The sequence below is a fragment of the Eubalaena glacialis genome, chromosome 10 (genome assembly GCF_028564815.1).
Source record: "Eubalaena glacialis isolate mEubGla1 chromosome 10, mEubGla1.1.hap2.+ XY, whole genome shotgun sequence".
Lineage (NCBI taxonomy): Eukaryota > Metazoa > Chordata > Mammalia > Artiodactyla > Balaenidae > Eubalaena > Eubalaena glacialis.
In genome coordinates, this window is record NC_083725.1 from 98,060,294 (window position 1) to 98,076,716 (window position 16,423).

At 43.5% G+C, this 16,423-nt stretch overlaps 1 protein-coding gene across 1 annotated transcript in view; it reads right to left on the reverse strand.

Moving 5' to 3' along the window:
- Positions 1–1,281: 1,281 nt before the first annotated feature.
- Positions 1,282–16,423, reverse strand: part of SLC1A2 (solute carrier family 1 member 2) — a 49,542-nt gene continuing 34,400 nt past the window's right edge. The window contains exons 10-11 of the mRNA XM_061203244.1: positions 5,296–5,527; positions 1,282–1,353 (exon numbers count right to left, since the gene is read on the reverse strand). Coding sequence (XP_061059227.1) covers positions 1,282–1,353; positions 5,296–5,527 — 304 coding nt within the window. The remainder of the gene's footprint in view (positions 1,354–5,295; positions 5,528–16,423) is intronic.

Consider the following 16,423-nt stretch of genomic DNA (forward strand, 5'->3'; position numbering starts at 1 on the left):
TTCATGGTTCAAGGCTGCCTTGACTTTGCCATAAGAATGTCACCTTTATAGGATTTTGCACCTATGTTTGTTTTCTGTTCCTTTCCACAGAGAAGACTGGGGGAAAAGATGGGCTCTGCTTCCAACTGTGTCCTGTAACTGGTTTTAGGTGCTTTGATATAATATAACAAAAAGCTTTCCACATATTAGATAACTAACAAACAGTGTTTTGGTTTTGTTTTTATCATGAGATTAGTATTAGAAGAGGCACAGCCAACCCAACTATCCTCCATCTGTGAGGAGAGTAAAATGATTAAGCCTTCTAGTTTGATGAGAATATGATTGAAATAATTTGGGGATTAAGAATGTCTTTTTTTGGTAGAGACCCAAACAAGAATTGTATGAACGAAACAAAGACACTGAAGCATAGATCAAATAATCTCACTTGATTTCACTATGCCAGGTGATGCAAACCAAACACAAACAAATTTGAATCTTTGAATCTGGTTAAAATTTATGTTGACTGTGCTCTCTTACTTTTGTCAATATACACAGAAGTTACATGTAATTTACATCCTAATCCCTTATCAAATTTAGAGCAAATTATGAAACCTACTTTGAAATTCAACAATTATCCCCATAAACTAGATGGGGTAGAGCAGAGACTCAGTGGGTTCCATAACCGGCTACCTTTAAGATATGGCTCCCACTATGACTCTCTTTGAAACATTTAGCCATTTAACTTAAAGCGTATACAGAAGAGAAATTGTACCTTAAGATGGGTACTTTGTTTTAATCAACACAAGGACATACGCTACAAGACATTTAAGGGGATTTACTTCTAAAGGCTTCTAACAGAATCTCTTGTGTGTTTCAAGGTGAGGCATGGAGAACACCGGAAGGAGTAACACACTGACTGTCTGCCCATTAATCCAAATCCCTGGAATGTGTCACACGGCTTTAGTCGTGTCCCCTGGGAAAAGAGCATCCACGGTTCTGCATCTTGAGAGAAAAGGGAAGCTGGCAAGAACGCGTCTTCAATTCAAACTGATTCCTCCAGCGGCATCCATTCAAACAATAATACAAGTGAGAAAATTAGACGGTTACCAAGCATTATTTGGCAAAGACACAGCACCGTGCCTATCACTGACTCACAACAGATCCTCTAAGCCTCAGCTAACAGATTAAGTAAACAGAGAAATATATGTATTTTTTTTCTTTTTAAAGGAAGCTTGTTTATATCCTCTTTTACCATAAGATACGCTGGGGAGTTTATTCAAGAATTTGCTGACAGTCATATCCTTATTTTTCACGTTTCCAAGGTTCTTCGTCAACACTGCAGTCGGCTGATTTTCCATTGGCTGCCAGAGTTACCTGAAAATAATTATCATCAACATCCAGCTTACGGGCCACAAACCAGAAAACCACCCGGGGGGTTATGTGGAGGAGCACCAGACCCAGGTTCTACTACACGACTTAAATATTAATGTTAAACGTTGTTCCTTCCAAATTGATTTTGAACTGGTCTTAGTTTTCAACACTGATTTGCGAACATTAAAAAAAAAATACATACTTGCCTTGGGGGCTATTGAGCGACTAGAGATACTTTGCAAGTTGGGGGATAAATAACTTCTACTATGCTTTTAGGGTTGTGAGGGTGTCTAATTACCCATAGACCCACCACACAACAATGCAGTCCTGAAAACATAGTGCCCTTGTGCTACTCCAGACAACCGCAGAGAAAAAAAAAATCCAGAACTAGGCAGCTAGTTCTACTCATGCACGTGAAAGGTTCAGTTGCAGTGAGGCCAGGTGGAGTTTATACATGTCCAATTTTCAAATCGTGATGGTCTGGCTCTACCATGTAAGCTATCCAGGCTTTAAAAATTAAAAAGGAAAGGAGGGAATTAAAAGGCTGAAATCAGTATCTCTAAATTATTCCATTGCAGACATTTATTAATCAACTATAATTTCCAGACTGTCAGTATTATGCTTCCCTGGCTCTGAGCGAACTGAACCCTTACACAGAATGGGAAGTTTTCCCCTCCACGTCTAGGTCGTTTTCCTAGCTTACCTTCCATCTGTCTGTCCTCAACGTCATGTGCAAACTTAAACCCACGACTGATATTCCACATAATGGAGAGACTGGATTTATGGAAGCATTAGGATATGGAGACATGACAAACGCAGCAATGTTTGAAAGAAATCTGGCCTTCTTCTTACCCAAGTGGAAGTGAGAGGCATGCATTATGAACACACACAACATGTTAGGAACAGAAAACCTTTCACGAACCAAGCAAATGAAAATAAAAACTACTCATTCCTCCGGTCCCCATGAGGCCCCCGCATTGTTTTTTTTTTAAAAAGACCATGCAACAAGCAAATGAAAGCATCACATGCAGTTCTCCTGATTAAAATTAAAACCATTGCATAACTTCAAACTACGGTTACAAGGCAAGAGTTTGAAAATAGAGAGACCAATATGACAGAACAATGCTTAGAATGGTTAAAGTTGTGACCAGAGCAGCAGCGAACTTGTTTCCCCTTCAGTGAACTGTCAGGAAAGACGGCCAGGGACAAACTATCTGCCTGGAGCAAGCTGCCTGTTCACCATGACCTTGAACGTACCTATTTGGCTTTCAGTGATGAACCAGATCAATAGCTGTGCAACATTATAAATCATGGTGTGGTGCCTTTGGAAAACCAGACAGAGCTCAGGTGGCAGGGGCAGGGGGGTTGTTGTTTTCAAATACTGGGACCTGTGTCTCTGAAGTAGCTGGGACAGCAGCTTTTTTGGCATTTCCTTTTTCTGGCTGGATTAAAGGAAGCAGGGACTCCGCTCCCCCAGTCTATTCCACCCGGCTCCGTCCCAACACCTGGGTAATGGAAGAGCCAAAAGGGGAGAACTGGCAGTAAGCAGTGATGTCTCCCAACTCAGCTTTTAAAACAGTGAGACTGAGAATGGACCAGAAGGAGGTTCAAAGGCAAGAGTAAATGTGACTCAGATATTCTGGGAAAGCCTTCAAATTCATCTCCATAGCTCTGACTGCCTCCTTTGCATATAGATGTCAACTCAGTTAACTGGTCTAGAGCGAGAAGGGTCGATTGGCCTCGCCTCACAATCTTCACTGAGCTGAACCCATCACTTCACTAAAAAATGCAAACCGCCGAAGAGTTATTAAACCAATATGGCTGTTTCATCATTTCCATGATCTGCTCAGTTTCACCATTTGACCATCTAAACACTAATTCACCAACGAGTGTGCAGGTGGTTGGTTTGGTGGTCGATTACCTAGAAGGACTGAGCCACTATCTCTATCAAACTGTCCAGCAAAAATGGTTATCTGAATTAAAGCATGGGGTCGAGATGCTAAAAGTATACGCTCAATAAATATTTCTGAACAGCCTACTGCATGCCTGGCACTGCTTTAGGGCACAGCAGTGATAAACAGGGACGCAGTCTCTCTCCTCATGGGCTTACTTCACAGTGATAGAGACAGTTGACCAACATTTCCCTTTAGGGATTGAACTGTTTGCTAAAATAAATGAAGCAAATTTGTCCTGATGTGCTTGATATGCTTTAAGGGAAAAAAAAGTCCAGGAAGTCTGAAATCTAAAGACATCTCCATGCTTATACACCTTCCTCAAAACTTGTCCTACACCATATTGTTAAGAAGCCTCTTGAGATGCTCCAAAAGGGCCACACCAAAGGCAGTTAACCACTAGGATTCTTCTTATATATAACTGCAAAGTTAAAGAATATATGTGGTGATTTTATTTTGTTTCCTACTACTATTTTTCCTCGTAGGGCAGTAATGGGGATCAAGCTGTATCTCCACTATATAACTGTACATTCATTTTGCTGTCCTCCAGTGCCTAACTCAGGGCTTTGCAGATTATGGGCACTCAATAAAACTTGACTAATAATCAAAACATAGGAGGTCATAGGAATAAGATAGGGGTGCTCAATTAAACCCCACAAGGCACACGATGAATACTTGTTAAATATAATAGAGCATAAAGCTATTCCATGGAATGTTGACCCTTGTTTACCAAAACTAATATTTTGATGGGGAATAATCCAGCACAATCATTGAGATGTGGAAAACACTAACTTTCCAGGAGAATGGAGTATGCCATTTAGGTGCATCTGAATTTCTAACAATTTTAATTGTTTTCACTGAGTCAATTAATTTATGCAATTGCCTCTTGATGGGCAGGGTCCCTCCCTAATTTGCATCAGAGCCCTGGTTTACCCACACATGTAGCTTATACATAGGCGATGAACCAAAGATGGTGGCTGGACCTATGATACAGTCCAGTAGAGGGGATTGCTTCTGTGTCATCCTTAGTTGTCTGGCAGAAGCCATGGCATATATTTGGAATGACCCAGAAATAACATAGGGAGAAATTAACTATTAAATGAGATCCGTCAGCAGGAGTCAAAAAGGTATCAGAAATCTGTGCTCGGTTCAGATTGCCCTCAGTTGCCACTTACAACCCTTAGTGTTGACCCTGCTCACCTGCCAGGGTTTCTCCAAGTTTGCTTCACTCTGGTCATGACACTTTGACTTTGACAATGTCAAGTTAGTTACAATGAAGGCTAGACAGAGCCCATCAAGCTTGAAGACTTAGCATCCAACAGCTTGGAAAAGAGTCCAGAACATCCATGCTTCAGGAAAAATGGTGCTGCCAGGCAGTATGTGACATATAGTGTTTTTTTAAAGACATCTATGGATAATTGTCCTGAAGGAGAGTTATTCTTTACTTGAAATTGCTTTCCCATTCTTGGAGCAAAGTGATTGCCAGGTCAAAACTCACCTTCCCACAAAAATAATGAAGAGAAAGATAGCTGCACAAAGTTATGTGGGCACATTTTTGACCAATACATGATATAGAGCAAGAAGGAATACTTGTGCTACGTAAATCAAATGATTCTGAGTATTTCTCTTGATGTTTCACTTGAACAGAATATTTGAAAGCCAGCAAGGCCCTAGAAACCACAAATTCTTGAGCATAATATTCAAAGAAAACTGATTGAATTTGTGAAGTGGGTGGACGGGGGAGTCAAAATGATTGTTTTACATCACATGGATAAAACAAGCAACCGATTGGCTCTTTCACTGTTAGACTTGTTGATTTCCTGCCACGTTAGACACAGAGTTAGATGATCTGGGACTCATAGATGCTTGAGTTACATGATTCTTTAGAAAAATAAATGTGACAATAATACATGCAGGGCTTTTGTGTTTGCTTTAAGAAAGTGAGCATGCACTATTATATACAGGTCTCGATATCCATGAATGGGAAAGGTACCTTGCACTCATCTACTATGACAGAGTTGTGTGCAGCATAGACACATTGGTTGGAGTTGTTTTCCCTGTGGTTCTTCATGTCATCATAAATGGACTGAGTCTTGGTCATTTCAATATCTTCATGCACTCGGTGCTGGGAGTCAATGGTGTCCAGCTCAGACTTGGAGAGGTGATAGACAATCCCAGCCCCAAAAGAGTCTCCCACAACATTGACGGATGTTCTCATCCTGTCCCTGGGGACAAAGAACAGAACACGTTTAGTGAGGAAGCAGTATGATGTGATGGTTGAGAGGTCAAGGTCTAGAACGGAGAGACCTGGGGTTGAGTTCTGGCTCTACCTTTCCCTCTGCCTGGTCTGGGGCAAGTGACTTAACTTTTAGAAGCCTTGATTTCCTTGTTTGTCAATTGGAGATAACAATCATACTTCTCTCATAAGCTCGTATGAAAATTAAATGAGACAATGTATGTAAATTGCTTAGCAAAATGTCTAATGAATGGTAAGCACCCAATAAACAACAGGAAAAGAGAAAGGAGGAGGAGGGGAGGAAGAAGTAGAGGGAAATAATGTGTCCAGATCTCAGAATTAGCTCCCAGACTGCAGCCATTCCTAGCTGTGTCCAGCAAGTCCTCTTGATTTAAACTGTTCTTTGAAGATTCCAGATTACCTCCACTTATTTTATTTACTAATTCTACAGGAAAGTGCAACCACCTGCGAATTCCCCCATAGTAGAAAATTCATCTTTTTTGTAAGGATCGAAACAACACTGCCTTCCCCCTGGGCCCCAGTCTGTCCCTAGCACACACATATACACAGACACAGCTGCTGGGTAAGAAACCCAGTCACAATTTCCTCCCTAACCTATATGTGTAGTGCCTATGTGTCCTGAACAAAACCAAAATACTTTCTCTTGCTCTCTCTGTTAACTAAAAAAAAATAAAATCTTCCAGAGGGCCTCTTGAACCAAGAAGGGTTGAGAAAAATCCTTCCTCAAATCTTGTTTCTCAAGTTCTGACTTGAAAAAAATAGGATGGTTGATAATGTTCCCTCTTAGAACGTCAGCACCAGGAAAACCAATTAAGTTCTTAAGAGTAAGTTGTAGTCTCTCACCCATAAGTTTAAATCAGTGTGAAGAGTCCTTTTGACCATGCTTATGAGATACTCAAAGCTCTAAAAAGAAGGATGCTGGAGAACCACAAAGAAAAGAAAGAAAAAGAAGGAGTTTAGGTAAAAATGCTGCTGAGACATCTTAGTTCAAGGCACTCTAGTCTTCAATTTAAAATAAATAAATAAAGGACGATACTAGAATTGGTTTAAGGCAAAGTGGAAACCTTAATAGGTTCTTGGAACAAAGGCCTAAAATAAATTTTAGTTGCTATGATCAAATCTATTTCTCATTAGAGAATAGTAATTATGAAGTTGCACTAGGAGGAATCTGGCCTGGTTCTCTGGCAAGGAACTTGGGAGCCAGCTGTCCTTCTGGTTTCAAGCAGGAAGATGCTGCCCATGAAAAAATAAAGATCAAAGCCCAGCTTCCACTCTCGGGGCATCTCTCCATCTGAGAAGGCTCTTCCCCTCCCTTCCGCTTTAGAGAATCTGCCTCAGGGTGATAGTCTGAACATGAATGAAGACTGGGTCTTGAGGTCATCCACAGAGTCAGGCACTTGAAATCAAGATCACTAAGAAGCCCCAATATAAGGAGATGAGAAGGAATATGTATTAAGAAAAAGCATGGACTCTGGAGGCAGGCTGACCTGGATCAAAGGCCAGCTTTTCCCCTTACCTGTCGGACAACCTTGATCATACTTAACATTTGTGAGCCCTGGTTGTCTCATTTATAAAATGGAAATAATAAAAGTGTTCCCTACATAAGGATTGTTGTGAACAAAATGCTTAGCACAGTTCCAGACGTTTAATAAGAACTCACAAAACATTAATTTTACATGATGTATACTTTTAATATCACTATTAATCTTATCAAGTCAATTCATATATATTTTTGGCAGCTCCTAGGTAGAACATCCAAACATGCCTGCTTAAGCTACTCTCTCCCCTGAAAACATTAACCTTATTTATAGGCCAGTTCCTATGGCAGCACACCCAACTAACCAGCTGAGTTATTTGTTCATCATGCAGTTGTAGTCTACTTTGTTGCTTTTCCACTATACTTTCCATCCCTGCTGGCCTGTGCTCTGAGCCACGCACCCCTGATAAATTGTTAAATTCCAAAGAGCACTGAAGTCTTGGAGAGGAATGCTCTGAATACTCACTTATCTCATGGCCCAGAAGAATCTGCCTTATTGGCAAGTAGAGGGACCAAAGGTAATGGTGGTAGTGATGATGATGGTAGCTAACTTTTATTTGTATAGGACTATACCTTGTAGATATTACCATATTTAATCCTCACCACAACTCTATAAGAAGGACTATTATCCACATTTAAGAGATGGAAACACTGAGGCCCAAAGAGATTACGTGGCTTCCCAAAGTCACACACCCTAGTAGAGTCACAGAACCATATTTGGACACAGGCAATGTGACTCCAGAATCCCCGTACAGATGAACTGGCTTGCAAGGCAGAAATAGAGACACAGATGTAGAGAACAAACATATGGACACCAAGGGGGGAAAGCAGGGGCCGGGTGGTGGTGGTGGGATGAATTGGGAGATTGGGATTGACATGTATACACTAATATACACTAATATGTATAAAATAGATAATAAGAACCTGCTGTATATAAATAAATTAATTAATTAATTAAATTAAAATAAAATAAAAAAAAACAATCCACTGTCTGCCACTTGATGCAAAGCACCCAGGAGCCAGACAGCCCTGATTTTGAATCTAGCTCAGCCACATATGAACGGTGTGACCTGGGTGACTTCCTCAACCAGAATTTTTATCATCCAGTCAAAATACCCACTTTACAGAATTTGGGGAAGATAACGCCAGTTCCTGATCCACAGCTGATACTCATTATGTGCTGTCTCCTTCCCCTTTTGGAGATAAGCATCACTCGTATCCCACCACGGGGACAAAAGCACAAAATACTATGCTCAAGGGTTAATTACTTTTCCAGCTTAATAAAGCCATTTCCACTCAAATGGGTGATACAAGTTCACAAACTCCCCCTTCCTCAACTCTTGGCTTTCTTTGACACCAAACCCTACTCTCCTGAGCAGTCACTGAACCAAGTTTTGGGAATAGCATTTCTGGGTGAGCTTTCTCCAAATGTGCACAATGCTCATGTCTCTTCCATATGCTCAGGTCTCTTTGAATTTGAAAAGAAACTCTAGCCAGTGGAAATAGTCACCAGGACAGTAATGGATGGAAGACAGAGTTGGGTGAAATCAAAGCAGACTAATGTTTGATGCCCAAATCAACATACAAAGGGCCCTGGACTTAGGGCTAAAACCCTAACCCAAGTGTTCTAACTCTCTCGCTTCTTACCTGAGCATGAAATATGGAATGAGGCTAATTCCAACTTCACAAGAAGTTGTGAGGGTCAAGTGAAATGAGAGACACAATGGGAATGCCTTAAATAATCATTAAAGATTGCAGGAGCACATAAGCCTGAAAATGGCTAAGTGGAAATAAGATAAGAATGTGGACTCTAATACTTGCTGAGTTCTTTGTTAGTTCATTGATTCATTCAACAGGTATATAACGAGCATCTTAGTGTGTGCACTATGCCAGGTGTCCAAGCAGTAAAGAGCAAGAAAAGACCCTTTCTTTGTTCTCTTTTCTGGTAGAACCCACACTCTCTTTACTTGTCTGTATCCCCCACTAGAGTAAGATAAATATTCTAATAGGAATAAGTGCTGCGTGTTCTTGGGTTTTGTAGGCAGGACAGTTTATCTACACTTGGGCCCCAGCAAAGGCTTGAATAGAAGTGTCTTGAGTCAGGCGCTAAGGGTGAGTCTGAGATAATGAGCTAGAGAGAAGAGAGAACTAATACGTGTGAAATCTAAGAGGTGCGTTCAGGATGACTAGTTAGTACAGTGAGAGGCAGAAAGTAAGGACTGACCAAATCATGTATAGCCTTATCAGTCAAGTGCAGGAGTTAGAACTTTACCCCATGTGTGACGAGGAGCCATGGAAGGGAAGGATCACGCTTGTTCCATTATAAAGGATGGCAAGACTGACAGAGCAAAATCCACTTAGTAAAGATGTGGGGAATATGGAGAAAGATGAATCTGAGAGACATTTAGGAGACAGAATTACAGGACTTGAGGACTGATTGGTTATAGAGAATAAAAAAGAAAAAGAGTCAAGAATTCCTCCCTAGTTTCTGGTTTGGACAACCAGTGGACAGGGCTACCACATGTAGGGGACACAACTGGTTGGGGTGAGAAAGATTCTGGTATCAGCTTAAACATACTGAGTGTGAGGACCATGACCCAGCCAAAGGGAGATGTCCTGCAAATGGTTGGGATTACGGACTAAAGGTCAGGAGAGATAGCTGAGCTACAGGTAGGAAATTAGGAGTCAACACCTAGAGAGGCCATGGATGGGTGCCAAGGCAGGTTCAGTTCATCCTTGGGGAGAAGTAGAGTGAGACAAGCAGACAATCTACTCTAGAACCCTGAGGGAGACCAACATTTAAGGACTCTGCAAAGGAGTAAGAGCCTGCAAAGGTGGCAGGAAATTAGAAGAGCCTGGGGGAAGAGTGTTTCAAAAATAGGGGTGTGAAGGACAATACCCATGATTGCCTGGAGGTCAGCTGAGATAAGGGAAAGCGGTGTCTCTTGGTTTCAGCAACGAAGAGGCCATGATTGACCTGGCAAGGGTAGTTTCAATACAGAGGCAGGGACAACAGAAGCCTGCTCGCCATTGCTAGAAACTTGAATGAGAGAGGAGGAAGAGGGCATACTATGTAGAATCAACTTATTCAAGAAGATGGTGAGGAGACAGAATGGTAGACAGAGGCAGACGGAAGACAGAAATTTCAGTTTGCTTTTGAGGCCACCAGGGGAATATCTGACCAACTCTGGGGAAGTCCGATTCTGGCCAAAAGCAGGATATGGGGATTTATGGTTCACATGTGGAAAATTTCTCCACAGGCAAATACTTTCATTTTCTCTCCCAACAGCCCTGACCCGTTCATGAAACCCTGCTGACCTCCGGAGTTTTTAGGCTGCTTGGTAAAAAGAATTTTAGGGTGCTTGCTGTTATTCTCGGGTCTGGATGTGATGCGTCAGGACCTTGAGAAGGGGACAGAGATGAAGGCAGAATCTTTAATTGAATGAGTTCACTACAGATGACATAGCTATTCTTTGGGAGCTACCGGGAATCAAATCCAAGAGGGGAGCTTGACGAAGCTCCTTCACGCTGCGGCGCTGGGTCTGGTGCCCTGAAAGCAAAGCATTTGCCAAGGTGCTCTCTCTCTTTCTCCTTCTTTCAGTCTAAATCTTCTGGCAGGAAGATGGTGGGATTGTCTGAAAGTCCTGCTCACAGACGAACAGAACCAAGGGGGCAGGGTCACTCAAGATTCATCTGGTCCCTGGTATTGGAGTGAACCACATGAAATTGCCATTTTAATGAGTCCAGAAAGGCCAACTATTGGCAATTTCATATGAGTCAGCTTAATATTCATAGAAACAGACCATTGTGTCTGCCTCTCAGAATGCGGGGTGCACAGTGTGGCAGGTGGGTCGCCTGAGGCCCCAGACCTTGAGAAGGCTGGCACGGTTCCGGGCATCTGAGAGCTCAAACCACATGGGATTAAGGAAGGGAAGAAAGACCCACAGAAGCATTGGTTAAGAGTGTGAATTTTGGATTCAAGCCTGGATTGCAATCCTGGCTCCAGCAGGATTAGCTGGAAAAACAGGGTTTTCCACTCAGTTTTCTCATTTGTAAAATACGGAAAGTAATATCCACCTGCAAGCACGTGGAGAAGGTAACAACGGCTAACCCATGTGGAGCGCCTGTCCTCTGAGAGGTCCTCAGCCAAACCCTGCCTATAAAAGGCTTGACAGGGCGCCTGACCCAAACTCAGCGCTCAACCTTAACCGCTCACTGCCATCATCATCATTAGTCCAAGCGAAAAGGGGAGCAAATCACTTCCTGTCTTATTCCTCCATCACATCTTATACGTTCCTCTTTTGCACCTAGCACTGAGGGGATTTTTTGACCACATCTATCCCCGTTACTAGACTATTAGCCCTTTGAGAGTTGATACCATATTCGTTTATGACATGGGCAGGACCTGGGGGAAGGAGGTAGGCAGGTATGTGAAGGACGCAGGGTGGGGATGGATCATTATTTAAGAAGTGGAAGCAGATTAACTCTAGAAAGAGAACTGTCTTTTGCTTAGCGAACGCCCAGTTGGATATTTTGGTGGTGAAAAGTTAGGATGCAGGACAAGATCTAGAAGAAGGAGGAGAGAGACACCGAGAGACACCAGATTCCCTTGCAGAGGAGAATGAGAGAGGTGTCTTGAGAGCTGGGGGAAGACACAGAGGTGGAGAGCGAGGAGGCCCAGCAAGGCAGGCAGAGACTGGAACTAAACAGGTGTAGGGAGAGGTTCCCAGTGGTGGGAGACACTAAAGGATTTTTTTTAAAGAAAATAAATGCCTATTATTAACTTTTTACTTTCTGTAAATTATTATTAACAGTGATTACTTCAGAGAAACAAGACCTGAAATTATAGGAGCGGAAAAATTTTCCCTTCTTCCCTTCTAGATTCTTTGGCTGGTCTAATAATTAAATCGAAAATTTAATTTTGGACATACAGGAAAATTTAATTTTGGACATACCTGAGCCTTATAAAAACAGGAGACTCAAAGGCAGTCAGGCAGTTGAGGTTTATATGCCATCCTAAGCTAAGGAAGGGGATAAGGGTCTGGGGCTTGAAAGGGGAGGAAGATAATTCACAGGAAGAGCAAATATTTGGTAAAAAAATGTTTGCCCTGCCACGCAGATAAGTCTCTCCAGTGAAAAAGTTATCTCTGGTAATAGCATTCTTCCTGGTATAGGCCTCCTTTCTAAATTCTTTTAGGCAGTTAAGGGGAGGTAAAAAGCTTGTCTTGAGTCTGCTGGGTCTTGACTGCTTTCAGCTTAAAATAACCCACATGCCAACTGGCATTTTGCGGGGGAGTCGCATATTTTGCTCCTTTTCAAGATTCAATTGTAGGTGAAGGGAGACTTCTCTTTCTCATTTTGTAACTCTCCTGAGCTTGGTCCCTCCTCTCCCTTCCAGGAGCACGTATTTCTTTTGTAAGCATTAAAACATGATTTCGCTGTGTGGAACTATCGCCCCGCCTCCACCCCACTCCCCTGATGGGCAATTACACTGCGTTGAGTCAGGGACACTTTGGCAGGGGAAGGAAAGACTTAGTCGAAAAGGATAAGGATGACATGCTAAGGATGACAGAGAAAGAAGATGAGGTAAGATGCAGAAAAAAGGAGAGATCAGTGGAAATAGGAAATCAAAGCAAAAGGCTTAAACATGAGCCCCTAGACTCTTCAGAGATAGGGTAGATGTAGGGATTGGTTTTCTTTTCCACCAGACATGGAATGAGGGTTAAATCAGTTATGTGTGTGTAAATATGCATGTGTGTGTGTCTTAAATAAGAGAACGAGAACCCAGATGGGCAAGCCTGGAACATCTACAGAATAGCCGGATTGTCTGAGTTTGAATCCCAGTTCAGCCCTTTAATATCTACTAAACTGAGATAAGTTTCTTGGCTCTGAGCCTCAGTTTTCTCAACTGTAAAACAGGGATAATATTACTAGCTGCCTCAAAATTTGCTGCAACTTTTTAAACAAGTCTATGTAAAGTGCTTAGAACAATGTCTGACAATGAAGGGGCACTCACTGAGTATTAGTTATTAGAGTCCTGGGTGCTTTTGATCTAGTTTCATTGAATGGATGCACACAATGTCAACCAGTGCTCAAAAAAGAGTAGAGATGCTCATATACTACAGTCAGGAACTCCTACTCCCTACCTCTGGTCCATTGCTTCTGGAAGTCAGGTCCCTGGACTGATCATCAGCATCCCCTGGGAACTTGTTAGAAAAGCCACTTCTTGGGCCCCTCCCCAGATCTCCTGAATCTCCAGGAGGTTTTGGTGCATGCTCGAGTTTGAGAACCAATGCTCTATTCCATCCTGGGAGGCTAATGAGGGAGCCTCTGAGTGCCCACTGCAGGGTGGAGGCTCCCTCAGGCTTCCTTATAAGTGCCATCTCAAGTAATGAGCAAATATGTCCCCAGAAACAATCTCACTAGCAGTCCCATGTGATAAGTGGGCCATAGATCCACTTGGCTTTCCTTTTCCCACCTGTGGCCAGACCCAGTTATTTATCATCTCTTCCTGGTATTGGCCCACAGTTCTCCTTCCATCCTGAATCCTTCAGAGAGAGAGGGGTGTCACAAGATCTCATAAATACCTGCCAAGGACTCCTGTTACAAAGGGCTTCTTAGATTCTGGGGAAGGTTCTGGTTTTACCAGCCCCACCCATCCGGTGTTCTAGGACTCGGACACTTTTCAGGGCCCAGAATCTTGGTTTTCACCATGACATTTACAGAGCAGCTAAGCCTGCTCATTGAAAAACGTCCAGGGCTCGGCGGGCAGTAATGAGGCTGGCTGATCTCCAGCAGTTGGCAAACACCATGGCACATTAAATGTCACTGCGAGCTTTGTTTGGTTTTAAATTGAAAAGTTGTTAGAGTTATGAAAGCTTACAAACCTTGCCTGGGGAGGAAAAGAAATGCCCCCCTGTTCTTTGTCTCTGCTTTCCGCCCCCACAGACTACGTGTCACCAGGGAATCCCTGCACCCCTCTCTCAACTCATCCCCCTGCCCCACTCACACGCTGATGGGCACCCAACAGCCACGGCGCCCATGACCAAGAGCGTGTTTCCAGAACTCCTCTTGCTGGTGAGAAAGAATGTGGAACCATTCCTAATTCAAAGCAGATCTGACCTAGCTACAGACCCCTATGCACACTTTCCCAGGATCCTCTACCCTCCCTTTTTCTTTTCTTCTGAAAAGGAACGTTCATGCTTAATTTGTATACAAACATCCATCACCAGCAGAAGCCTAGTCTGGGTCTTAAAACTAGAAGGGCACTCAAGGGCATGGGGTCTAGACTGTGCTTTCAAGCTGGTAGGTTACTGTTCCCATTGTACACACGACACAGGTGAATCCAGAGAGTAAGTAACTCGCCCGCAGCCCCACAGCCACTAGGTGCAGAGCTCAGACCCAGGGCTCCTGCCTCTGCCTTTCTTCCCTTGATCACGGGGCCTCTTTCCATCTGAGATCAGACCCCAGAACTAGAGGCGAGCCTTCAATCACTCTTCCCTTTCCAGCTGCAGCCTGGGGTAGAGTTTTCTCAAATGCAATTTCATCAATAGAGTTAATCCAAATGTATCATCATTTTTTTGTTGTTCAGCCAACTCCCTTCTGCTAGCACGTTTCAGCCCTGGAGTTAAGACGCCCTGCTCTGGGTGCACGTGTGAGCATGTGAGCGCCCATTCACTAACATTTAGGTCAGGAGGAGACAGGGTCTTGAATGTTTCATGAGGTGACTCTCCTCCAACAGGCTTGGAAGCAGATGACTGTCAGGAAGACAGGGCCCACAATGGCTGACCTCGGGGCGGGGGGGGGGGCTGGAGGACTTGAATTCTAAGAGTGGCTGAGACCTTGATTGTATCCCATTTGTCCCCACTTAACCTGTTTGTTTTGTTTTGTTTTAATTCTGGGAGAGGGGAAAAAAACAGGTCAGACAAAAAATTCTCTGATTAGTATGTAGAACCAGGGGTGACCCGAATCGGTCTGTTTTCCCCAACCTCTCCGACTCTGGACTCCTCTGCTCCTCCTCCCCACTGTTAGATCTGCTGGGTACCAACTAGGATGCTGTGTGGGGTGGCGTGAAGGGCCCTGACCTGGCCGCACAAGCTCTCCTGTGCCTTTTGATGCCCAGTTTCCTCATCTGTTAAACACACCATAGTGATCTTTAAGGATTAACTTTAAACTGATGTAAAGAGCATGGTGGTACCCACCAAATATCTGCTCCTTTCCTTCATCCCTGATAACACAAGTACATTTTCCCACTTAAATGCATTTGCATTATAATGGGGGCAGCACCTATAATAATAACTGTTAAAGAGATGAATCTCTAATGGTGGATTTCAAGCCTCAGCAACAAGCCCAAGAAGAGAATAGGCAATGTAGTTGGAGCAGGCAAAGGACCCTCAATGACAGCAAAAGTTCAAGGGGCAAAGGGGCAGAGGGCTCAGTAAGCCAAAGCCACAAGGGAAGCAGCTGGGACTTTAATAGCTTCCTCTGTCTTTCTTCATGTGTAGAAAGGCCCCTGGTTATCACGCAGCAGCTCTGTGGGTAACTTTTTGCATGCATTTATTGAGCTCCTGCTGTGTGCTCTGTCCCCAAGCGGTTGCCACCGTCTTCATTTCCTCTTTGTCCTCCTCCTAACCAAATCCAACCCCACCCCTTTGTCTCCATCCTATTCCCTCCAAATCCTTCCACCATTCACCACCACCGAATCTCAGCTGCCCCCATGACTGCCCCATCTGAATGGACCTCATGAGAAAGACTGCCCCTTGGGGCCAGCGTAGGGCACAGAGAACAACCAAGATAGCGCTGAGGACCCCGCCACCCCCGCCTGAGAGAGACAGGCAGGGACAGATAAGAGTCATTTCCTTTGTTCGTCACCTTCCCACGAAAGGCATTTCCAGAGCATTTCTCTGGTGACGGAAGAACCAGTCAGAAAGATCCGTGCCCTTCCTCGCAGCCCTCCCGAGTTGAACAGATTCAGTCCCCTTCTTATTTCTAACCTAAACTTCAGCAGCAAGCAAGCTTTCTGGAAAGACCAGGCTTCCTTCTAGCCTTCCCAGATGTCCTTCTTCCCTTCAGTCACTTGTACGTTTCTCTCTTCGGAAGGGTGGTTGTAGAAGAGTGGAACTTGTTTTAGCATTGAGGAAACTCAAGTCCATAAAATGTGGCTTCTGGCTCTTAAAATCTTTGTCAATAAAAGTCAGAAAGATTGTTAATGGAATGTAGGGTAATAAAAAAAAAATAAGTGTGAGCACTTTGGCCTTGGATCTCTGCACTTTTCACTCTGAGCCTCTGACTTTGAAGCCAATGGCATCCCCCAGCCCCTGTCACTTA